Raw genomic sequence first — 24671 nt, forward strand, 5'->3', positions numbered from 1 at the left:
AACGTTCAAGAAAGCAGCAGTCAATCTGCATCCACGGGGGGGGGGGGTCCCCCGGGGGTCTCGGCTGGAGACTGACGGAGCCTCCTCCCTCACCGCACACGACCGTTACCCCCTCCTCTTCCTCCACCACCACCACCTCGCGCGGCCGTCACGATCTCGCCCAGCGCCACCCCCACGCTGCCGGCGCGGGGTCGCCCCCCGGCCCGCGGCGCCCATCCGCGCTCCACGAGGTCGCGGACGCGCGCCTCGGGGTCGTCTCCGCCGCGCGCCCCGAAGCCCGCGGGGAAGACGGGACGAGCCCCGCGGGCGACCACCGCGTACACGACGCAGTGCGGCTCCGCGCCCGGGTACGGCGCCTGCCGCGTGGCCAGCTGCCACAGGGTCACCGCCAGCGAGTAGACGTCGGCCGCGGCCGTCACGACGCCGCCGCTCAGCAGCTCGGGGGCGCGGTGCGTGTACGTGCCGCCGCCGCCGGGCGCGTCCGTGCGCGTCGGCACCTCGCCGCCGTCGTTCAGACGCCTCGAGCAGCCGAAGTCGCACAGCTTGCAGAGCTCGCCGTCGGGGGCCAGCACCACGTTGCCCGGCTTCACGTCGAGGTGCGCGATGTCGCGTCCGTGCAGGAAGCGCAGCGCTTCGGCCACGTCGCGCGCGTACGCGACGCGCGTCGCGAACGGCACGGGGGGCGCGTCGCCCTCGTCGTAGAGGAGCCCCTGCAGGCTGCGGGGACCCGCCAGCTCCAGCACCAAGGTGCGCGGGGACGCGGCCAGGAGACGCGCGATGTTGGGGTGGCGCAGACCCGCGGCGTTCATCTCCGCGTGGAGGCTGGACGCGCCGCGCGGCGACAGAAGCTTCACGGCCACGGGCCGCCCGTAGTAGCAGCCCCGGAACACGCGGCCGAATGCCCCGGAGCCCAGACGGCCCTGGAGGCTCAGGGCGGAGAGATTGACCGAGCCGGGTCGGTGGTCGTGAGCAGCAGCAGCAGCAGGAGGAGGAGAGAAGTCTTGCGCGGGCGAGAACGCGCAGCGAAACGCGGCCGACACCGGGGGGGAGCTGCTCTTGCACGGGGAGCAGCCGCCCGCGTCAAACCACGGGGAGGAGAGGCGAGGGCGAAAGCGCCCCACTGGCAGCGGAGACGGCATGGAGCTCTCGCACGCCGCGATTCAGAACCTCGCTGCTGCTGCTCAAGTCCCTGCTGCGACCCCGCTGGGGCTGGTGCACCGCAGTGGATCCACGTGGATATTAAATGACACGTGGATATTATAGTCCACGTGCGCGCGCACACACGTGGATATTATAGTCCACGTGCGCGCACGCACGCGCGCTCATTAGCAATGGGAGGTGGATTTGACACAGAGCGCACGCGGTACCTGAATGGAGTTTCTCAATCTCCAGTCGTCGCGACCCCCACGGTGTGGATCACCGCAAGTCGTTAAGATATCGTTTCCATTCATGGGCGAATTAGGCTGCATGCTCCCGATGGGAAGTAATCACGGCACTAATCACGGCAGGCTGCACCGTGGAGGGCTTACTGCTAATCTCGATTCACAGATCGAGAGCACTGGAGTTAAGTTACACGGCAGTGAGCATGTTTCAGCCTCGTGTAAGCCATGTACCCAAAAGGTTTTGTTGAAAGAAATCGATTGGACGATTACAATGCATATTTCGAATAAAAGTATCCTACTCGCAAACATAATCGAATGCATGTCCTTTATATATTTTATAAACTAATATATGTGGGACGCAGCCCACACGTGAAAATGTATTTACACGGCACCGGTGATAACCCTTAAAGAGAAAATTCAGAATGAATGTAAATTTTAATGTCTGTTTATGAAGGTGGCCCGGACCCTACGTTTTTAAGAGGACGATGAGAGCAAGCTGAGTGCTTTTGGAAAAAGCAACGTACCAATATGCCCCGACAAGAGTATTCAAGGTATATTTATTACCTGCTGACATATAGATCAGAAAATGTTACCCTGATAAATTGGAACAAAAACTTAAAAGTGCATTTAGGACCATTGTAGAAATCTAGGATTGGAATTACACCCGAGAGGAAGAAGATTACATGTCGTGGCAAGGCTCTCATCCAGTAGTGGATTGACGTCTGAACATATGCTACGTAACGTATTCTATTGCATGTTATACTGGTAGGAACCTCCTGGTTACACCAGCCCACAGGGGATTATTGTGTCCGTCCGTCGTGCATCCAAAAATGGGAGGGGTGGGGCTGGGTGGAGAGGGGAGGGGCTGGGTGGGGAGGGGCTGGTCTCCCCGTGGTGCCCTTATATAACTCAACGTTTAACCTACTCACGCCGACTTGTGCCCACCCTCACAGTCGGCCATATTTGCGGAATACACCACGCCGCCGTTGACCCTGGCCATTGACCGAGCAATCCAACGTTCCTACCAGCTCCCTCCGCAGGAATATTACAGTGCTCATCGTGTCGACGTCCCGGAATTGCACCTATTGGGCAGGAAGTGCCTTCACTTGGGTGTGCAATTTGCTGCCATGAGACGCTTATGAACTTCAGCTCTCAGTTTGGTGTCGATGTTTCTTTTGCTGGTGTGTCAAACCATTGTATCTTACCCGTATGCACACTGTAATCACGTCATTATGCTCTTTGGGAGAGCCGTTGAATACGGTCCTGATGCATAAATGTGCCAGACATAACTGTACAGATATACATTATATAAACAAATACCATGGAATGTTTATTACAGTGCCGAATGGTTTAATTCTCAAATATATTTTCACAACTCTTACAATGTAAATACTTTTCCATTTTTAAGATGTGTTATCGATTGTTTTCCTCTTTCACATGCACAGAATTACTGTATTTGTCAATATGGATATTTCTTCATCTCGCTATGAATAAAACATTTCTCATTGCACTGACATTTTTTAGTAACTTCCTAAGCATGAAATTATTTTTAAACAAACTATTTTCTAGTCTATTAAATTGCTTTAAGAACCTGCAAGTAAAAAAAAAACGTTTTCATATAAAAAAGGTATGTTTATGAATAACCATTCTTTGTAAGAGTTGAATCTATAAAAGGTCGGAAAAATGTGTTGGCCTGAAAATAGAAAAACATTTGTATATTCCTATACAATAATTGTGATTTTTACCTTTTACAGTTCCATATATTTCCGGATGCTGTCATTATGCCAACATGTGAATTACGTCCAAATTGTAAATACAGCGGTATGTTTGTATGCTCTGCCCCTTGTGATGAGACTTAAGTCAGCAAAGCTGAACGTGAACTCCATCGGCACGACCGAGACTACAGAAACACTGCAGTCCCTCCGAGTTCCACGTGCTAGCACAGCTCACTCCTCGTCACAGTTGTACTGCAGCAAGTATTCAGCCTGGGGGGGGGGGGGGTGGCACAAAATGGATGAAAAAACAAATATCCACGTGTTAATTATTCAATCAAACTCTCAACTGTTAAAATAAGCAATGGGGAAAATTCCACATTCTGTGTTGGTGTCCACTCCATCCATATGGTTACCACTGTGGAATCCATGGTGGTTAATTCTGCAACCTGATTACCACTCGCATTTTAACCTGAGCTCAAGAAGCCGATCAACTCTCACCCTCACTCTCGCCCTCTCTGCTGCTAGCCACTTTTCATTGTGGCCATGTGCTTGGAGCCACGGTCGCGAGATGTGAATTACCTCGCCTGGCATACAATTGGTCGTGGGTTCAATCCTCACCCTGACGCATGTATATTTGGAGTTTGCATATTCTCCCCGTGGTCATGTGGATTTTTCTCTGGGTCCTCCGGGTTTTCCCTCCACAGTTACAAACGTGCGTTTAAGAGTATTTGGCCGCTATAACTTTCCACACAAGATACTTCGTTGAGCTATCATTTGTGATCGCCAGGTCGCTTCTGAAAAAGAGCTATATAGCTCAGTGGGCCTTACCTGGTAAAATAAAAAGTACGTCGTTTTTTTTTATAATTGCTGCGGAGAATGCATTGAGTTTCTCACCACAAAGTCGATGGGGTCGTGCGGCTTCACCTTGCAGCACTCGTCGAGGCCCTGAGCCAGCGGCGGCATCACGTACTTCATGAGGTAGTTACGCAGGGGCAGGTGGCGGGCACCCATCGCCTCGCGCTCCTGACGCTTCACTTCCTCCCAGCACGCGCGCTGGCGACGCGGGATACGAGCAAGGGCAGACGAATATAGTTTGCTCCTGTTCTTAAAAAAATATCAACTATTGCCCCTGGTGTCACTGACATTTCATTTGAAGTTAAATAAAAGAAAGCCTAACCCTACCAACTGCCATCAACTTAATTAGTCCTTACCCCTTAAACCAATCGGAGTCTGTCCTGCTACCGCACACATCATCTGAGACCCAAGCATGAGAAACCTCTGTTCGCTCCTAAAATCAAGTTCCTTCATAGATGTAGCTGTAATAATGAATCAGCAGAGAAGCAAGAAACCAAGTCTGTAAGCATTATACTTAAAATTCACAGTTAATGATTTTGTTTGCTTTGTTAAATTTTCATTTTTTACTTCCTTTATTTTTAAACTTGATTTGAAGCTTTCGTGACTGTAGGAATTACTCTTTGGTTCTTTCGGTAAAGTGACATAGAAAGAAAATAAATTTAATAATAGAATACACACACTCTGTCTATGTAGTGTGTCTCTCTCTGTGTGTCTCTGTGTTGTCTCTCTCGGCTTGTGTATCTGTCTGTGTCCTCCCGTGTCTTTGTTTTGTCTCTCTCTCAAATTGATCAATCTTTGGAAGAACGTAATCAACCAGGTAAGGTGCTGAATGTTGTGTTAACCGACTCTCTGTGTTGGATTGCATTGCATTTCTAAGTTCACTAGGTTTGTTTTCTACCTGATGACGATTGCTTGTGTTGCAATCGAAACGTCGTATTCTATTATTTAATTTATTTTCTTTCTACGTGACTTTACCGAAAGAACCAAAGAGTAATTGCTTTATTTTTGTTTGTAAATTAATGTAGTCATCCTCTCTATTTATTTAACATTTTCAACCAGTTCCCTATTCCTGTCACATGTAAAGCATGTACTCATACTTTCTGTTTATATCGCGACCTATGTAACCATGATTGTAACCAAGATCTGTACCATAAAACATCTGTATCGTTGCAGGACGCCCATGAAATATAGCCTACCAGCTTATTGGGCACTTCCTACCGAAATAAATTAAATATATCTACCTCAGCATACACGTCTTATCATTGCACTACAGTTACAATAGAATGCAGATCCACGATAGTTACAATAAAGTGCAGCTGCACTAAAGTGTTTTGCATGTAAAAGGCAATCAAACACAAAGGGATCTCACTCAATATTCATACTGCTAGGCAAACAACCTCTATTCTCCTGGCCACTTCAGAGCCCAGCAGACCGACAAGTGAGTCTCGCGACGTGTGATACAATTTAATGTTGAGTTCAGGTGTGGGATGCCTGTGTTACTTGAGCTATTCAGATGAGTTGTGCCCATCAATGCACTGACCCACTCCTCTTCCTGACAGAGTCTCTGGGCAGCCTGCTGTGCGTCCAGCAGCAGCTGGTCCACACGCCTCCGTGCCTCTCGCTCCCTCCGCTTCGCCTCCGCTCGCTGTGCTAACTCCAGCTGCTCCTCCTCCGAGGGTCCGTAATTTCGGGGCTCGCCCATCAGCTTTATAATCCGTCGCTTGATCTGAGCCACCTCGCAAACACTCACATCTGCATTAACACACGTGTGCAACACAACATGCTACTTACTATGCATGCACTTTAGAGCGCGTGAATTCAATTAGGTTACTCGTCTATTGCATAGCCATATCGGCTCCTTGTTGTGACCCATGTAGAATTGAAGGTTTCAAGTTTTTATGTTGAACCAGGTGAGAACTCAAGAGAACAGGATAGTCTCATTTTCAAATAATCTAGGGCATTCGTCTGCCAGTAGGGGCCGATGATTGCGATGTATAATCCCAATTGAGGAATAAAAGGTAATGATTAGCTAAAGTAATTAGTATGTAATGGCAACAAGTGATCTCTGCTGCATGAATTCAACCACATCACTGGTTCACAGCATACACATCTGCACAAATGATGCTTTAGAGAGCTGACGAAGACGCCGTGGCATTGAAACGCAAAATAGAACGCACACGTTTAAAAATGTGCGAGAGCCAAACACTGACCAATGTGGTCAGGATGAATCTCCAGCTCGTCGAAGTAGTCGAGGACCGTGTCGTCCTCGGAACGAAGAGCGTGAAACTCTGCGAGGCGTCTCCTCACGCGCTCCTCCGTGAGGTCAGCCTCCAGCACGGCGCACTCAGGCAGCGACATGGCGCGGTGGAGCACAACGTCGTCTTCAGCGTCCAGCGACACCACCAGCTCTGTCACAGGGTTTGTACGCGACATCGCGCTGCGGTCATACACCGTCTCCTGCCACACACACACTCACCTTGTCCGTTCTAGTTTAAAAAGAAACCAACTAAACGCTGATTTGCCATGCTAGCGAAAGAAACACTGCATACCTGGGATTATGCTCTTGTCAAAGAGGGGCACTTTCCTCTTATTCAGTTCTTCACCATCTTCCTCGTCTTCCACTGTCAACATAACAGTGTCACACTAAAGAGGAGTACTACCAGGTATTCAACCACCTCACCACCATTTTGATTAACTCTGCCATAAACAAGTAATATTTGAAAAAACTTTTTTTTAAACACGCTTTCATGAAATATACCGTACTCGTAATGGCAGAACTCCACGACTCCAGGAAGTGGCCTCGGAGATTGCCATAAATTCGATCCAAGCCGAAACATAACATATAAAAAATAATGTTTTAAAGTATATATATTTTTTTTAATGATAGAATATCGTATTGTCATCAGTATGAAATACGTATACCAATTTTGCAGTCGATACCACATTGGGAAGTGGGTAAAAATTGAGTTACAAGATTTGAGGATACAACAACAGAGTGAGTTAAATAAAAGCGTGTAAAAGATTGATGTAATCGAACACCATTGGCAATGGCTTGTTATCTTCTTCTATTGGTAAACCAGAAGCATTTGTGGATATTCCACTTCCTATCACAATAGACAGTTTCTCCAGAGCATTGCCACTGTGGCAAAGTGAGACACATTTACAGATGCCAGCGTGATGATGGGACGAGTTGATTAGGTTCTCCAATCTTTCAATTGTGAGACAAGCGCTCTCAAAACTGTTTTCCAATGGAAATGCAGCACTGCCAACAGTATGCCAGAATGATAACAGTGCGTAAGTTTTAGACTCTGTCTTATCGACAGACATGTTCTTCACCTGAGGACGGCTGCTTGCGTTGTGGCCGAAACATCGTGAGAATTATTTTATTATGTTTTATTTTTATTATTTTAATACTTCCCTTCTACGTGACTTTACCAAAAGAACCAAGAAGATGAATTCCTGCAGTCACGAAAGCTTTAAATCGAAATTTAGTGCGTAAGTTGATCGCCTCTCAAACACATACCACACCTAGTGATAGGCTGGCCTTAACTGGAGAGAGAACCAACCTCCTTACATTTGAAATTCCTTCCAGTCAGTGCAGAAATAAATGTTTTACTTACAAGCCTCTAGTTTCTGATCAATTGTGAGTATGTATAACCGCTATTGGCTAACAATGCAGTGAAATCTCCTTACAATGTATGTGCGGGGACCCTGTATTTTCCCACTTTAGAATGAAAATGATTTAAACTGAAATGCGAAGAAAAATTACAAATATTATGGAAAACATTGCATGCTATCTTGCCACAATGGAACTGGACTATTTCAAACTTCTGAACCCTACTTAAGAAATCTGTTACTTTTTGTTGCCTTGGTTTGACTAACGCATTATGAGAAATAAACTTGGTCCACAAAGAGACGTGTGCTGTAACGTCATATCTAGCTGTGGTGTCACGTGACGTGTGCTGGCTTGGCTGTGGTTTTTGTTGTACTGTGTTGCTATAGCCAATTGTTGTGCAGAAAGCGCACTGCATCAGTTGCATGACCATGCTGGTACGTAAGTGGGATATACGTCGTAGCGGTGATTAAGAAAAACTATTGTAAATTATAATTCACGACGTTAATCTGAAATGCACATCAATATTAAGTACGTTATTTGAAATATTGTAATGTTATTCATGTGAGTAAACCTGCCAAAGATTTTTTATGAAATAGGTTTATGTGGAAAGTATTTTAATGTCCATTATTATGAGATTTCACTGTTACAGTTATGTGTTAGTTGGAGGGAAATTGGTGGAGGGTGTTGTGGATTTACCTGTGCTAGTATTACCAAAAACATTTACAACAATCACCTCCACAAGTAGATGTACTCACCGCCAAACAGCTGCACTGCCTGAGCAAATGTTTTGGGGAAACCGTCCAGCACAAATCCCTGATTTTGGCATGGTGGGGAAGACAACTTCTCTTTGTACAACCGTACCAAGTACGAATCTTCCAGTCGTCCTGGGCAGCACCAGACACACACAAACAGTGAAAACCCCATTTATCTTTACAGACTATAAAGACATGGGCTATTAGCCACTTGAGGATGTGAAAGTGGAATTTAGATAATCCTACACTTGGGGTTTCTGCAGGGAGGATGGGTTATTTATGGGAAGGCAGGGCTGGACCATGAAGTTACGCAGGCAGGGTCAGGTTTATATAATGTAGTTGATTTCTGAAAGTGATAGCAAGTCACTGTTCCATATGGCCAGGCAAAAATAAGCCAAAGTAACTCCATACTTAAACCAGCATTTGGCGGTGCTAATCCCCATTGGCAGTTCTGAGTTAGAGATTGAAATTCCACATTTCCATAATATAGTCCAGTCTATCCAAAAGGAAAACCGATTTCTGATTTGCCAAGTTAAGTTTAATTGACTGAGCTCTAAGAAATTATGAGCGCAGAAGCTCTTGGCTGGGATTGAAACTCACAACATCAGAGTGGGCTACAGCTGTTGTAAATAAAACACAGAAGAGCCATAAAAGACATGTGCAGTGGTGGTAACATCTCTTCTGACGAGACAATACACCTTCATTCTGCAGCATGTTCTCTCTAAGAGCCTCCAGAAAGTCCTGCGCTTCTTGAACGTCTTCTGTAAACGCCTCCACGTCTTCCTCGTGCCACTCAGTCTCCTCTTGCCTGCCAGCTGAGCCAACGATCCTCTCCTGATTCCCAGGGACAGAGAAGTTAATAATAAACAGACATTATTCCATCACCAAAATAATATAACCCTTACATTTATCGCTCAATGGGCCTTCCACATCACAGTTTTTCAGTGGCTTTTTTGAAACTAGCTAAAAGGCCCATCCGTTAAATAACTTACACATTATTTTACTGAGGATGAAATGGCCAGTTGTTTATTTATAATCCGTAATTCATTGAGAAAATGCATAATTGTGGACAAGAGAAATCAATGTGGGGTTGTGACTGGTCTGTGTCTATTTTGAGGCATTCATGGGACACCCATAAGTTTCTGGATTCTTATGGTAAGAACTAAGGATGTCTAATCAACATGCTGTTATATGTGCTGCACGAAACGTGGGGCATTGGCTGCCTGGCCTACCTACCAGCTTGGTTAGAGCCTCTGTGATGACATCCTTCATGTTGACATGGTGTATTTTGTAATGCTTGCACAGCATCTGGGCCACAGTGCTCTTGCCAGTTACCGGTGGGCCCAGGATGCAGATTTTGATGGGCTGGGGATATAAAACAAAACATCTCTCTCACGACACAGCCCTGATGAAACAGTTAAACATCAGTGAAGTACATTATTGTGGAATCCCTCCCTGTATGAATCAACTCTTAATAACTTCATATTTGCCTTCATTTCTTTACACCGTTTATTCGGAAAATATGCCATAGTTTCCCGCTCGCGGGTCACCTCTGGCCAGATCATCAGCAGTGCGTGATGCTATCATGATGACGAGTTTGGCACCATCGGGAATTCCAAGCACAAGCCACACCTTTGCGGCGAATTCCGCTCTTAGCCATGGATAAACATGGACAATACAGTGAGCCATCATGCATTTAATAGTATAATACGAAGACTATTTAAGAGGAGAGCACATATGGGCAGAAACATCATATACATACAGCACTCACTATAAAAGGGCCCTTGTGCTATTTACACACAACATAAGCGTCATTAAGTGATGCAGTGGAGAACACTGTCTCAAACCTGGAGCTTCCGTGTGGTCCGGAACTCGCGCACCACCCGCTCCAGGTTGGCCAGCAAGCCGGCCTCCGCCACCCAGCGCACGTTCAACTCCTCTTTGACAAAAACGGCCTCCGCACACACGTCCAGCAGCAGCTGCTCCACATGATGGGGCTGGCAGGCGTGCAGGCGTGGGCAGTGCACTCGCTCAGTCAGATACGCAACCTCGCTCATTGGCTCACATCTACTCATAATGCCAAGTAATAAGCAGTGACCTCTTTCACTTGCAGAAAGTTTCACATGATTGAATATTACCCACGATGACATGGATCAGAAATATGGGCACAATCAAAGAAAATGGAAGAAAAGCCAAATAGCATGCAAAAAGCTTGGAGAGATGGATTCTTGGATATACACTGAAAGACTAAAAGAGGAACACAAATACCAGAGAACAAACACAAATCATGGACATCATATTGACTGCTAAGGAAAGTAAATGGGCTTGTGTATGACACTTCACTAGGGTCGCTTTCGGCCAATATATTGGACGAACAACAGAGTGGTAGTTTAAGGAGAAAATATGTCTGAGAGGTCGACCAACTCGGAGATTGAGCCATGCTATCAGCTCATGTTCAGGAGTTAAATATATTGTGGCATTGCAGGACCATGTGAGTTGGTGACGGTGTGGGGAGACCGGCATCCCGAAGTGGATTGATCATGGCTGGTGATGATAATGTCCACTACAGTATCACACACGTTAAGTCAGGTGAAAGTGTCTCCCACTTGAAACATTGGGTGCTGCCAATCTCTGAATGTTGTCCTAAACCATTGGTTAAAATTCCATATTGCTAAGGTGGGGATAGTATCTACATATGGTAACCACTATTGACAATCCAAAGAGTTGTCCTTTAATCATCCCAGAAAGACAACACACTGAATTTATCCATGACTGGATTTTAAGTTACAAACTTACAATGTTTTAAGTTAAGCACCCTAACCATAATATAAGCTGTAAGGAATAAATATGTTTTTGTACTGAAATGTTATATTATTTAAATATATTACTCGACAAACAAGTTGGAAGTTTGCTAAATAGAATGTGGCAAGAACCGTCTCTCATAACCGGCAAGGGGAGGTTGAGACATTTTGTGGTGTAACCTAAAACGTTGCAGCAAAACAACAAACATTTGTTGCGAATTCAATGATGAGGAGAGTAAAGTGTCGCGATGGTGAACTGCCAGCGGCATGGAGTTGTGGAAGAGTAAATAAGCCCAGGCTGCTGGGCACCGGTGGGGTGGAGATGCTTACTCAGGAGCACTCTTACCAAGCAGTCCTTGTTGCTCATGGCTTCCTGTTTGGAGATGTGGCTGATGCGCCCCGTGCTCAGCCTCTTACTGATGGCCTGGGGTGCAGAGATACAACTTTCCATTCCATTCAGAAGCATCTCCACATCATTCTCAACCAATAGCGCACACATGATTGCAAGCTTCCACTAAGTCTTCACATGATGAGGATAATCGGGTAAATTTTCATGTCGGTGCAATTTTTCACCTGATTTCTGGCTTGTGGAGCTAAAAGTAAAAAAAAATTATGCTAATTCTAAGGTAGGTACATTGATACATATGTCAAAGTATACACATCAATATTTAATTATTATGGCCAGGTGGCACTGTCATTTCAATCCATGACAATCACAATCAAAACTTTTTGGAGTTAAATTCGAGTCGGGGGTCGATTCAGCACTACAATCCTAATCAGTGGAGAAAACGAGTAACAGCTTGTAGGTAGTCAACATAAGCGATTATTCTGTACGATAGTGAGGCTGACCCCAATCATGGGATGAGTGTAAATTCATTATTTGTATCCGCTCATACAAGCGAGCTTTCTCCAGGCAGAGAGGTTTCCCAAAAATGCATAAATACCAAAAAAAACATCCATGGCAAAAATGTGAAAACACGTTCTTACCTGTGCTATCTCGAGCTGAGTGTGTTTGCCCTCGTCCACAGCCAGGATGTAACGAGTCTTGGGCTTGTGGTCAGCTATATTCTGAATCACTCTGGCAATATTCAAAAAGCAATGTCAACTCAAGAGTGCCTCATTTTTTTTCTTCTTGGTTCTTTCGGTAAAGTCACGTAGAAGGGAAGTAATAAAATAATAAAAATAAAACACAATAAAATAATTCTCACGACGTTTCGGCCACAACGCAAGCAGCCGTCCTCAGGTGAAAACCAGGTCTAGTCGAGGCGACAGAGTCTGAATGAAACAGCACACGAGCTTGGAGCATATATATAAGCTGGGCGCCTTGACAAAGGAATTTGCATATCAAGAGGAATTTAGCATATTTATGGGAAATGCAGGAATGTTATTAGTACTACATATGCATGTGCATTATGCAGGATTAACAGCATCAAAGGAGAGGATATGGGAAATGCAGGTATGTGAATAGTACTAATTCAGCATCAAAGGGAGGGGCCTCATTGTTCAGACCGAGGTGGTGCTCATCTCTGCAGAGTAGCTCTCAGTCACAGTTCTGTGGAGGTGGCCAGACGCTGCACAGGATAAACACGTTAAACTTTATACTCACAGAGCGAATGTTTTAGGGCAAGTTCTAGCAAAACAATCCATCATAAGGATTTGGCCAAACATCCCAATGCAGATTCTCCTGAGAGTTAGTGAAGATTTCCTGGATTAATGGAGTACTTTATTTACTTCCTTCGGCAGCATTTGTACAAAACCTCTATAAGTGACAACGTGGACAGAACAATTTGCTCACCTGCCCTTGCATCTCAATTTGACAGCTCATCGACACAACGCCGGCACTGGTGGTGTCCCTTGTGATTCTACTAATTGTTTACATTGTGCAGGGCATTTCCTTAAAATGTTTGTGGTTATAATGCTACTGAGTGTCAGCAAAGATATATGCATGTTTTTTTCCCAGAGAATCGTTCCAATCAGCATTTCAGCGATTAGCTGTAAATGTTCAATCAGTCGCCACCTCCAGCAAGTGAAAATGTTCCGATGTATGGAGAACCGAGCAAGCACACCTCCCCCTTACTGGCTGTTGACACCAGCATTGGCAGGCAAAAGTGCCCATTCGCAAGGTCCTTTTTGCATAATCAGCCGATTGTGCTTGTGCGTAATCAGTCGACTGTGGGGCAAGCACAATGTATTAGACGACAATGTTTGTTTTTTTACAGAGTATTCGTATAGATGGGAATGATACCTGATGCGCCTACATGCCTGTGCACACTGACAAAAAACAATGACTTAGCAACCACTAAGTGCTACATCCAGGGTCAACCATGAGCCCAGATTCGCCAAAAGAGTAAAAGGATTCCCATACCCTGCCAGGTCTCGGATGTGAATGGTCGGCAAGACGTTTGTTCCTCTCTCAATCACAGGTACTGCAGGCAACTCTCCCAACCAGGCAGTCTGTTAAAACATGAACACATGTGTGAATGCTGGGGGCACATGTCAATGTCACTTCAAAAAAAAAGTAAGATGAGACAAATATCAGCCTGTAGAATAATGCTGTGATAGTCACCTTGAAAATGAAATGAAAAGGATCTTCCCCCATTCCATAGGGCAGTCCAGAAGACACCACATAGCCAATGAACTTTTTCTTACTCTGAAAGTAAAAGTGTCATCAAATAACATTGCACCACGATGTATTGTCGTAAGTGTAGCAACATTTGTACGAATGTTATCATTTGTAAGCCTTGAACAAATATCGAAACTATGGGTTACATATTTTTTACTTGATTTACAAATATATCCCAATTGTGCTATGGGATTTGTGTCATGAGATAAAGAAACACCCATCAGGACCTCCCTCAGGCAACAGGACTGTAGCCAGTTCCGAGATCCTGTGTCAATGTGTCTAAATGTGGCCGTTACAGATGAGCACGTGCTGTCATGTGATCACAGCCAACTTAAGTTTATTATTACTACTACGCTTATTTACCCAGAAAAGCGTCACTGAGTCTCAGGTCTTTTTAGGAGGGTCCTGCCAAGGTTTCGCAGTCGGGGGTGATGATTGCTATGTGTAATCCCAATTGAGTTGAGGGCAAATCTCACGAGATTAGAACAACAACATCTTGAGAACTTAGCCAAGTCCAATTCATCATTCATTGGTCATGTATTTACTCACTTAGAATATATATTCATCATATATTTCGTGCTTCATTGTTTTATACTATTTATAAATTATGTTGTTAGCACCAATTGAACTGGCCTAATATACCACATCATGTCAGGGAAAGTCCCAGCAAGATGACAGAACATGGCTACTTGTGGAGTCATTTCAATTGGCTTCTACCCCACTTCACGGCCTGTACGAGTTGCTCACCGTGTGTCTGGCCTCCAGTGTACTAATACATTCTTGCCCTCTGAGCCATGACCAAACGAAGCAAAGAATGTGTAAACTACACTTCAGAACTTGGCTTAATTATTAGTGATTAACTAGATTCAAACCTAGTGTTGGCAAAGGCATTATAATCCATCATGAGCCACCTGAGCTAGCTAAGCTAGCTGGCCATCTTATAGCTGAGTAAATAAACTACGCTAATACCGTCTTGCCCAGCTTCATGACCAGCTTCTCCAAGGCCACATGATCCTTGAATGCAGGATGAGGCCTTCTTTTCCGATGGTCATCCTCAGTGAACGGAACCTCCGGATCATCCTACAGGGTGAGAGACACATCAGAGCCTGACCATCCCTTGTAAGTTTCTCTAGTAGGAGAAAACTAGTAATTTTACATTCAGCATCCCTATCTCCTCCGGAACTACTGTATGCACCTCACAAATTCTGGAATCAGTCAAAGATAGTCTTCTATAACTGCATAATATTTTTTTACTTTCAAATATAAGTCGTTTTGCTAAGAGGTTGTATGTGGCTGATAATTTAGTTATTTTCCTGTCTCCGAATGCACATTATTCTTTAAGTGTTTTCGTATTTTGTTATGATTAATTATATTCTAATGATGCTATCAGTGCCATGTTATGTAATAAGGCATTATTTATTTGGAACTCACAATGAACATTGCAACATCTCATCATGTGGGTAATGGCCAATGGTATCAAGAGACTTGCATATGCCACCACTTCAATAGGCCACTCACATGTAACACTAGATGGCACCATTATGCCCTGTAAAAAGTATTTGATGCATATGTAGTTGCTGCAATCTTAACTTTCATGCTACGATACAATCCCAAATTTCACGATGTGACAATCATCACAATATCAGTTTCCCATTTTCTATCATTCTAGTTCACATTTATTTAAATTTAATGTTTGTGCTTTGCTGTACTTTTAGTAAGAATAAAGATTACTTAAAAGTTATTACATTTCTGTTCACTCAGCATATGTTTGCCATATATAATACACCTTCTAATCAATAACGCTTAAAACACAGTCAGTTAATTCCTCAAACTAATTCAGCAATGTGCACCACTATAAAAAGGATAATGTTAATCACCATGTCATCAATTACTCTGAAAAACTATTTTCAAAGACTCATTATCTATTAATTTACAGTACATCTTTCATTCTTGAGCTTTTAACTTTAAAAATATTGAAAGGATATAAGGTTATTTCAGAAAAAACGAGCGATGACAATCACAACGAGAATATTCAACAAAACTGACGATACAATCATCGTGGATCTCAGATCGCACAATATATTTCAGTATCACCATATCCCAATTAGACCTCCACCACCTTAATGTAATTTTGTACGTTTCTGTTCAATGAACCAAGATGTTATGGATCATAGGATGGCTTGCTTATGTTCAAGAAGCGTTTGCACTTTCCAGGCGGCGACTTACGGGATCCACAGGCTTGGTGAGTGTCCACGTCATGAAGCTTGTGATCAAGATGAAGATCTTTGGGTCCTTGAAGTTCTCAATCTCAGCATGCAGGGCTAAGATAGCAACAACACCAACATTATCACACATCAGTGGCGCTTGCAGATGACACAAAATCATATTCAACAATAAATAGAACAGTACTGCAAAAAAATAAGTCAAGCCAAGCTCTCGAATGCCACCAACAATGTACTAATGTCTCATAGAGTGTGAACCTCATTGTAAGGTTCATACCCAACTCAGACTTTTAAAAGCATACCTGTCAACCCATATGTTTTACCCGTATTCTTGTACAAGGAAATTGAGTTTTCAGGTCTATACGGTGTACAGACGTTTCAATACGGGGAAAAAAATGTGTATATTTGTTTGTGTTTCTTTCTTGTGATGGGACTTGGTAAGATGAACGTTGATATTTATAAGCGCACAAGGTGACCAATAAGGTCTGAATTGGTCTGTAATAAGGTAGGCACTGATAAGGGGTTGACAGGTATGTAAAAATAATAAAGTCAAACGAGTTATTAGCTTACTGGTGATGAAAATTCTTCATTTTTCTTACATTGACATGATAATCTCTCACAATACAATGGCCATCTCCACAGCTTCGTCGTCGTGGAGGTAGCCCAGCTCTCCGATCTTACATTCATATGCAAATTTCATCTCTAGCCCCGCCCACTTCGCTTATGACCCTTGGGCTACACCCATTTCAAACCTTTATAACATCCTGCCTCAGCAGCTCTCCCGCTATATATTTTTTCACCTGATGACGATTGCTTGTGTTGCGATCGAAACGTCGTGATATTTTTATTATTATTTTTCTATCGACGTGGCTTTACCGAAAGACCCAAAGAACACTCTAAATATGTTTATGTAATTATAAAATAGCACTCAATATAATATTATTATCCAGCTGGGAACTTATATAACTATGCTATAAATGATTACCAACTACTCTGAAGGAAGTCAACAGTGGATGCTATAAGGTTGGATTAGAATACCACCATAAGTAATATGGAATTTCCACTCTCCGCATTGACTCAGGGCTGCCAAAAGACATCATCAACACTATCCACGAGTATCTGAGTAGAGAGACACTATCTCTTTTGAATATCTAATAACACATGAACTATTACACAGGCAGAATTAATTCATATCACTGTATAGACTTATAATATATTCATCTTCTTGGTTCTTTCGGTAAAGTCACGTAGAAGGGAAGTAATAAAATAATAAAAATAAAACATAATAAAATAATTCTCCCGACGTTTCGGCCACAACGCAAGCAGCCGTCCTCAGGTGAAGAACATGTCTGTCGATAAGACTCGTGAGGATTATTTTATTATGTTTCATTTTTATTATTTTATTACTTCCCTTCTACGTGACTTTACCGAAAGAACCAAGAAGATGAATCCCTGCAGTCACGAAAGCTTTAAATCGAAATTATAATATATTATTTATATTTTCAATAATATAAAAATATATTCACATATGTAATTTCATTAATAATCTTCTCACTCAGGTTTAGCACATTCTGGAGGAGATTGTACCAAAGCGTTTTTTCCCAAACACCTTGAAGGTGAAACAATGGAAAGAAACACAAGCCTATTGGTCATCCATTCCACAACCCCAACACCCTGCTGGCACATGTCAAATAAACTTGAATTCACATGTCAAGATCAGTTACAGCCCAGCTTCTCTGCTACCAGGAGAATGGAAATATCATCTCATGGTTTGTGGTGCATATTCCTTTCAGCAGAAGACTAGTGCCAGAGTAAATAGTGGATACAATGGTGTTCTGTACCTGAATGCACCCATGCAGCCTCATCCAGGAGATCGGCCGTCTCCCTGATGTCATAGACAATAATGTCACAGCCCAAGAGGAAAGACTTTAACTCCTCCCGAGATGAGGCCTGTTCATGAATGAGCCACGTCACATGTGACAAAAACAATACAATTTTTGTGAACTTAAGGCTGACTTTATTGTTGTCTATAAATACAACCACATGTTCGCTTTTATTTTTGGCTGAAAAATAATGATAGTCCTTTATCCGTGAAAGCCTTACTAAGTGTCAGCTCTTTTAGGAGGCACCTGTATTGGGATTTTGCCCAATTTTTTTTTTATTTTTGTTAAATAAGAAGACACCAAAGTACATGGAGAAAATTACTAGAAATAAGGGACTAACACTCGCTAAAATGAAAAAGTTAAGATCATCTCCATGCACTTCCATCTCCTGGCCATTTCAATACCCATGCTCATGACGATGCCAATATAATTCACCATCTTGTGTGAAGTCAACAGTATTTTTCCTATGTATAGACTGGTCCTGCCACAGAATGTGTAATTTTCAATGGTAGCTCATGACTGCCAACATAGATTTGTAGCACCCAAAACATGTTTGAGCAGAAAGACACTTTCAAGTGTTAAGATATGATATTTGTAACAATTAAAATAAGCATTGAATTATCATCCTCATCAGCTGTTCTATCCACTGCTGGATTTAGACCTAACTTGTCACCATCCCTCACAGTTTCGTGATTCAACAATGTAGCTCTTGCACAAATTGATCTCATTTCTTCAGGAACGTGACCTTCCTCTCATGTGTGTTCCTTCCTTCAGCTGCCACTGTCATCCATCTCAACCATCAGCCATCGTCCCTTCTAGCGATGCGTTTTATCCAAGCAGACATGGATGTGTCTTGCCCAAGCCTACTTGATTTTCTTAAGTTAATGAACAATGTCTCTAATACATGTGCCCTTCTTTGTCTATCAGTGTAGACATCTAACTGTTGGTCTTCAGAAAACATAACACTAAAATTGGAACTACTGTACTGCAATGTGTTTATAAACAGGAAAAGGCAACATACCTGCACAGTCTCAAGCACAAAGGGTGGTGGCTGCTGCTGGGTCTGGCTCAGGGACCCTACCACCTGGTAGGTGCCCTCCCTCGCCTGTGAGAAGCCGTCCTGCTCCTCCCCCTCCTCTTCCTCCTCCAAATCCAGTGGCTCTGTGGATTCTCCGACCACGCACTGTGACAGATACTGCCGAGAAAAGGGCACACAAATGCCAAATATGCAATATTTATGGTAACGTACTTTATGTGAAAAGATTACAATCTTAGCTTAGCTCTGGTTATCAAGGTTTAATATTTCCCACAAAACTTCACTCATAACACTGTGTGGTGGCATTGGAAGGGTGCATCTGTCTCCCATGCAGCCTGGCACTTCTCTTAAAAGCCTGCCAGTTGTACGGTTGTGAAGTACAAGGTGCTTTAAACATTTTTTAACAACAGTACCACAAGAAATGTGCCTCTGGGCTTTGGAGACCACCTGGAGAAGATTCCGGGCATGTGTTGATAATGATGGCGAACAAGTGTAGACTCTTTGACCTTTTGAAGCTATTAACATACATTTGTTATCATGTTTCTGTGCATTATCCGTTCTTTTACTATTAAAAACGATAGTCCCATATACGTATTAACATTTTTTGAAGCACCTGTATTTGTGAGCAAGTGAATATAACCAAATTACAAAATCAAAGTCGTACTCTAAGAAGTACTGGGATCTTGACTTAAAGCTTTCGTGACTGCAGGAATTCATATTCTTGGGTCTTTCGGTAAAGTCACGTAGATAGGTTCAAAGAAAATAACAAAAAACTACGACGTTTCGATCGCAACGCAAGTGATCGAAACGTCGTAGTTTTTTGTAATTTTCTTTGAACCTATCTACATGACTTTACCGAAAGACCCAAGAATATAAGAACTGGGATTTTAAGCCCGAAAGCAGTGGTTCAATTATGATGCCTTCATAATCAGTGTATACGATGAATTTAGCATTACTAACTTAAAGTTGTGGATAAAAATACGCTAAATCTAGTCCTAAATATTTTCCACGGGACAATATTGCTTTAGAATGGGATCCACCTTACCCAAAGTGGTTCAATGGTGAGTACTTGAATTTGTATCTCTTTAGTTAGGATCGAATGTAGATGCAATTAAACTCACCATCAATTACATTTTGATTGACAATCCTCCATGTATGGTCAAAGGGTTTGAAATTGGCTGATGGTCTAAAATTAGTTCATCTGTTTTTATATTAAAAGCTTCAGACAAATTTTACTTGAATCACTCATGAACCTGTGAATCTACGCTAAACATAACTGGAATCACAATGGCAATTCCAGATCTCAAAGTTCTTAAATAAAATCCCACCCAGAGCTACTCCGCAGAAACCTGAAATGAAAAAACCCCAATTGTGAATACCAAAGGAATAAAAGTATGAGTGATATTATATGTTCTACAATACTCACCTTACATTCTTACACTGTGAAATTATATACTCTTCTTCTTGGTTCTTTCGGTAAAGTCACGTAGAAGGGAAAGACGCTGTCTTTCCGACAGACCTGTTTTTCACCTGAGGACGGCTGCTTGTGTTGTGGCCGAAACGTCGTGAGAATTATTTTATTATGTTTTATTTTTATTATTTTATTATTTCCCTTCTACGTGACTTTACCGAAAGAACCAAGAAGATGAATCCCTGCAGTCACGAAAGCTTTAAATCGAAAATTATACACTCTATAATTTCCCAGCGGCATGCATGGTAAACAAAGCACCATTGTGTTTCACAGAGTAAATAAAACACAACGCAAAACTGTCAATAAAAAAACATTGAATGAAGGAAATATGAGACAGTAGACTCAGGCCCTAAATGGAATGAAACATTTTATTTCTAAAAATGTTATTTAAACCATTTGGATGACTAAAATAAGATTTTATTTTACAAGGTGAAACGGACACTTTCCTATTATTCTATTAGCATTTTATATTGACACAATGCGGTTGTATTAATTTAAAGCACTTAATGCAGGTATATCACTACAGTGGCACTCCCCTTATCCGCAAAATTCTATTATCCGCCAAGTGGGCCCATCCACAAAGACCATGGATATTATGGGTGACAGTGGAAAATGTCAGTCATTGCTGTCCACACTGTGGCGATAGGTCCGTGTGCTGTGTGGCAGGACGTTAACAGTGTCAACAGTGCACCATACATACTGTAACATGGGATATTTCAGTACAGAAAATAAACACAGGTGTCTCCTCTCGCACAATTAAAAGTTTAACAGCGACAGGATGCTCGCTCTCCCTCACATTTCTCCACAAGAGACAAAACATCAAGCATAAAACAACAGCCTCCGATTGGCAACAACACATAAATGTTAATCACGGGCGGCTGAGACTTGCGACTTTGAATCTATACGGTAAAATGAGCAAGGCTCTCTGCATTGATGACACTGCTCAGCATCACCCATTGTATTATGCCATGATCCACATCACAACACATGTGTGACACAGCATTGGCATTGCATCAGGAAGACCAACTAGGATCAATTACTATGATCCAGGGAGAATTATTTTTCTAACAATTTAGTTCTCCATAAAAAGTGGTCCCCACTTAACGCTAAGATACAAGGTTACTGGAACTACACTATGTGGCATAACCCAAAAATACATATAGACCATTGTATTAGCAATAAAACAAAAATTTGTCACAAGTCATACTTAGAGCTGTTAACAAACCTCTCCAATATTCCTGCCCACATACGAGTCGACATGGCTGATGAACACCCTCCTGATGGGCAAGCCCTCTCCACGTGACTTGCTCATGGCTGCTGGCACGACTGTCTCACACAGCAGACACACAGGGGTTCACCACACACACAAGATAGAGTCATCATCAACAATGGCCATTATACTGGTAGGAACCACCTGGTTACACCAGCCCACAGGGGATTATTCTGTCCGTCCGTCGTGCATCCAAAAATGAGTGGGGCTGGGTGGAGAGGGGAGGGTGGGGAGGGGCTGGGTGGGGAGGGTGGGGAGGGGCTGGGTGGGGAGGGTGGGGCTGGGTGGGGGGTGTGAGGGGTGGGGCTGGGTGGAGAGGGGCTGGTCACCCCGTGGTGCCCTTATAAAACTCAACGTTTAACCTACTCACGCCGGCTTGTGCCCGCCCTCACAGTCGGCCATATTTGCGGAATACACCACGCCGCCGTTGACCCTGGCCATTAACCGAGCAACCCAACGTTCCTACCAGCTCCCTCCGCAGGAATGTGTTCTATACGGTGTTGAATGAAGGTCTCCCCAAGCTGTCACTATCTCTCACAGCATCTTATTGCAACAATCCTTCTATCTCATGCACACGCGCCAATCTCCAAGATAAATCCAGGGACATAGGCTATTTTGACCTTGATGTCATCTATGACCGTAAAACAAACCCAAATCACGAATAGCAATGAGTGGTGTACTATTAGTCTTTGGTTCTTTCGGTAAAGTCACGTAGATAGAAAAAAATATATAATAAAAATAAAGTGAATAAAAATGATAAAATAATAATAAAATAAAAACCAATAATGTAGACTGTAGCCTGGTTCTTAATCGGAGTGAGTGTACTGGCAGTCTATAATGTAGACTGTAGCCTGGTTATTAACCTCGGTGAGCGTACTGGCAGTCTATAATGTAGACTGTAGCCTGGTTATTAACCTCGGTGAGCGTACTGGCAGTCTATAATGTAGACTGTAGCCTGGTGTACTGTCACCTAACAGCACAAATAGCACTTAAGCTGGAGGCATTTGCTGATGGTGTCCGGTGAGTAACTATTGAATACTACGAACGATGCATTCACGCAAGCACCCGATGCTCCGTTTTGAAGTTTAAAAATGAAACATCTTTGAATTGTATTATGTTTTGAATTATATAATTGTATTTCTTCATTAAAAGCTTATATCATTTTACATCTGGACGACTTAATTGAAAACGACATTTCGTGTGAATTTTCTCTCGTCGTTAAGTAGATGGCCTTGCCGGGGGTGCCGGGTTCGATGCGGACTTTCACCTGTTTGGGATTGCGGGATCGAGATAAGGTGACATAGAGCTGGCCGTGCGAGAACACCGCAGTCTGCAGATCGATCCCAACGTAATCAAACGTCTGTCCCTGCGCCAACGTCGTTCATACAGGGGGTGCGTAGGTTTGCAGCGCCCCCTGCATGAAAACGACGGTAAGTGCAGCGTTCATCACAGATAGATAAAGTTGTGCGCTTATATAAGAAGTATATCAGTGCGTGGTGTTAGATTGAGCGTCTGGTGAGGGTCAAGTGAATGTAGTGTTTGGTGAGTGAGGTGTCTGATGAGCGTCTGTATCTCTGTGGTTCTGAGATACAGTAAATGTATTTGTGTATTCTAGTGGGTAAAACATAACTCCATGTATGTCTCGGCGTGTAGTAGCATATCTCAGCGTGGGGGTATACCTCTATGGACTGTTTCACAGAGCGTCGACCATATGAAGTGGTAGATGTATGTGTTTAATTGTGCTGTTTATGTACAGTACTGTGTAGCTCAGTGTGTTTCTCTGTGGACTGTATGCATGGCGGTAGTTGACGCACTGTGCGTGTAATTTATATACTTTTTATATCTGTATGTTGGTTATGTACTGCGTGCATCTGTGACGTTTATGTACTGTATGTGTGGTGATTATACTGTATGTGTGTAGTTTATGTACTGTATGTATGCGTAGTTTATATTCTGTGCGTATCTGTGTGAAGTGTAGGTACTGTGTGTGTGTGTACTGTGTGTATCTGTGTGTGTAGGTGCTGTGTGTGTACTGTGTGTATCTGTGTGTGTGTGTAGGTACTGTGTGTATCTGTGTGTGTGTGTAGGTACTGTGTGTGTACTGTGTGTATCTGTGTGTGTAGGTACTGTGTGTGTGTAGGTTGTGTACTGTGTGTATCTGTGTGAAGTGTAGGTACTGTGTGTGTGTACTGTGTGTATCTGTGTGTGTGTAGGTACTGTGTGTGTGTGTACTGTGTGTATCTGTGTGAAGTGTAGGTACTGTGTGTGTGTGTACTGTGTGTATCTGTGTGAAGAGTCGGTACTATGTGTGTGGGTTGTGTACTGTATGTATCTGTGTGTGTGTAGGTACTGTGTGTGTTGTGTACTGTGTGTATCTGTGTAAAGTTCGGCCTCTGCGGAGGAGGCTCGTAAAGAACTACTCCAGGACACTTGGAAGACCTCTTTGCACAAGAGCTTCACAGCTCAACAGATTCTTCAAGGTGTACACAGTACATATACTTATACACAGTATCATTCTGACGTTACCTTCCCGCGCTGACCGACCGCCGTCTTCTTCTCTCCGTGCGAGTGGCGCGCGTCCCCGTCAATCTCAGCGTCGCTTCGTTGCCTGGAGACGCCTCGCGACCCCCCCCGACCCCCACCCCCGTCCCCCCCCGACCCCCACCCCCATCCCCCACCCCCCGACTCCCACCCCCGACCCCCACCCCGCACCCCCCAACCCCCACCCCATCCCCCACCCCCCGACCCCCACCCCCATCCCCCACCCCCCGACTCCCACCCCCGACCCCCACCGCGCACCCCCCAACCCCCACCCCATCCCCCACCCCCCGACCCCCACCCCATCCCCCACCCCCCGACCCCCACCCCACCCCCCACCCACCGACCCCCCCCCCGACCCCCACCCCGTACCCCCCGACCCCCACCCCCCGACCCCCACCCCCGACCCCCACCCCCGACCCCACCCCCGACCCCCACCCCACCCCCACCCCATCCCCCACCCACCGACCCCCCCCCCCGACCCCCACCCCGTACCCCCCGACCCCC

The 24671-nt window shown here is 44.0% G+C and overlaps 2 protein-coding genes across 3 annotated transcripts; both read right to left on the minus strand.

Annotated features, from left to right (window-relative positions):
• Nucleotides 1-89: 89 nt before the first annotated feature.
• On the minus strand, nt 90-1139 carry LOC133344927 (serine/threonine-protein kinase mos-like). The gene has a single exon (XM_061555255.1). It carries the CDS (start codon nt 1137-1139, stop codon nt 90-92), a length of 1050 nt encoding a protein of 349 aa, XP_061411239.1.
• A 1572-nt stretch (nt 1140-2711) lies between these two features.
• Nucleotides 2712-24273, minus strand: LOC133345011 (adenylate kinase 7-like). 2 transcript variants are annotated; one of them, XM_061555356.1, is made up of 19 exons: nt 24153-24273; nt 21582-21682; nt 18871-19044; nt 17808-17916; nt 15971-16065; nt 14714-14824; nt 13688-13771; nt 13487-13575; nt 12109-12199; nt 11468-11545; nt 10168-10317; nt 9557-9685; nt 9019-9154; nt 8324-8452; nt 6502-6573; nt 6163-6360; nt 5493-5704; nt 3992-4150; nt 2712-3367 (listed from the first exon to the last, which is right to left on the minus strand). In XM_061555356.1, the coding sequence occupies exons 2-19, from the start codon at nt 21666-21668 to the stop codon at nt 3329-3331; spliced, it is 2142 nt and encodes a 713-aa protein (XP_061411340.1). In that variant the 5' UTR covers nt 21669-21682; nt 24153-24273; the 3' UTR covers nt 2712-3328. The 2 variants fall into 2 exon arrangements, with proteins under 2 accessions (XP_061411340.1, XP_061411341.1); XM_061555357.1 differs by lacking the exon at nt 24153-24273 and adding an exon at nt 22894-23033.
• Nucleotides 24274-24671: the final 398 nt, after the last annotated feature.

This window comes from Lethenteron reissneri, chromosome 21, assembly GCF_015708825.2.
Source record: "Lethenteron reissneri isolate LAM-NWPU_2019-01 chromosome 21, ASM1570882v1, whole genome shotgun sequence".
Taxonomy (NCBI): Eukaryota; Metazoa; Chordata; class Hyperoartia; order Petromyzontiformes; family Petromyzontidae; genus Lethenteron; species Lethenteron reissneri.

Coding starts and splice junctions, on each gene's coding strand:
- LOC133344927 (XM_061555255.1), bottom strand. CDS start 1,139: ATGCCGTCTCCGCTGCCAGTGGGGCGCTTTCGCCCTCGCCTCTCCTCC.
- LOC133345011 (XM_061555356.1), bottom strand. CDS start 21,668: ATGAGCAAGTCACGTGGAGAGGGCTTGCCCATCAGGAGGGTGTTCATC. Junction 19,045..21,581: donor TGGGCAGGAATATTGGAGAG/GTTTGTTAACAG, acceptor TTTTCTCGGCAG/TATCTGTCACAGTGCGTGGT. Junction 11,546..12,108: donor CTCAGCTCGAGATAGCACAG/GTAAGAACGTGT, acceptor TCTGCACCCCAG/GCCATCAGTAAGAGGCTGAG.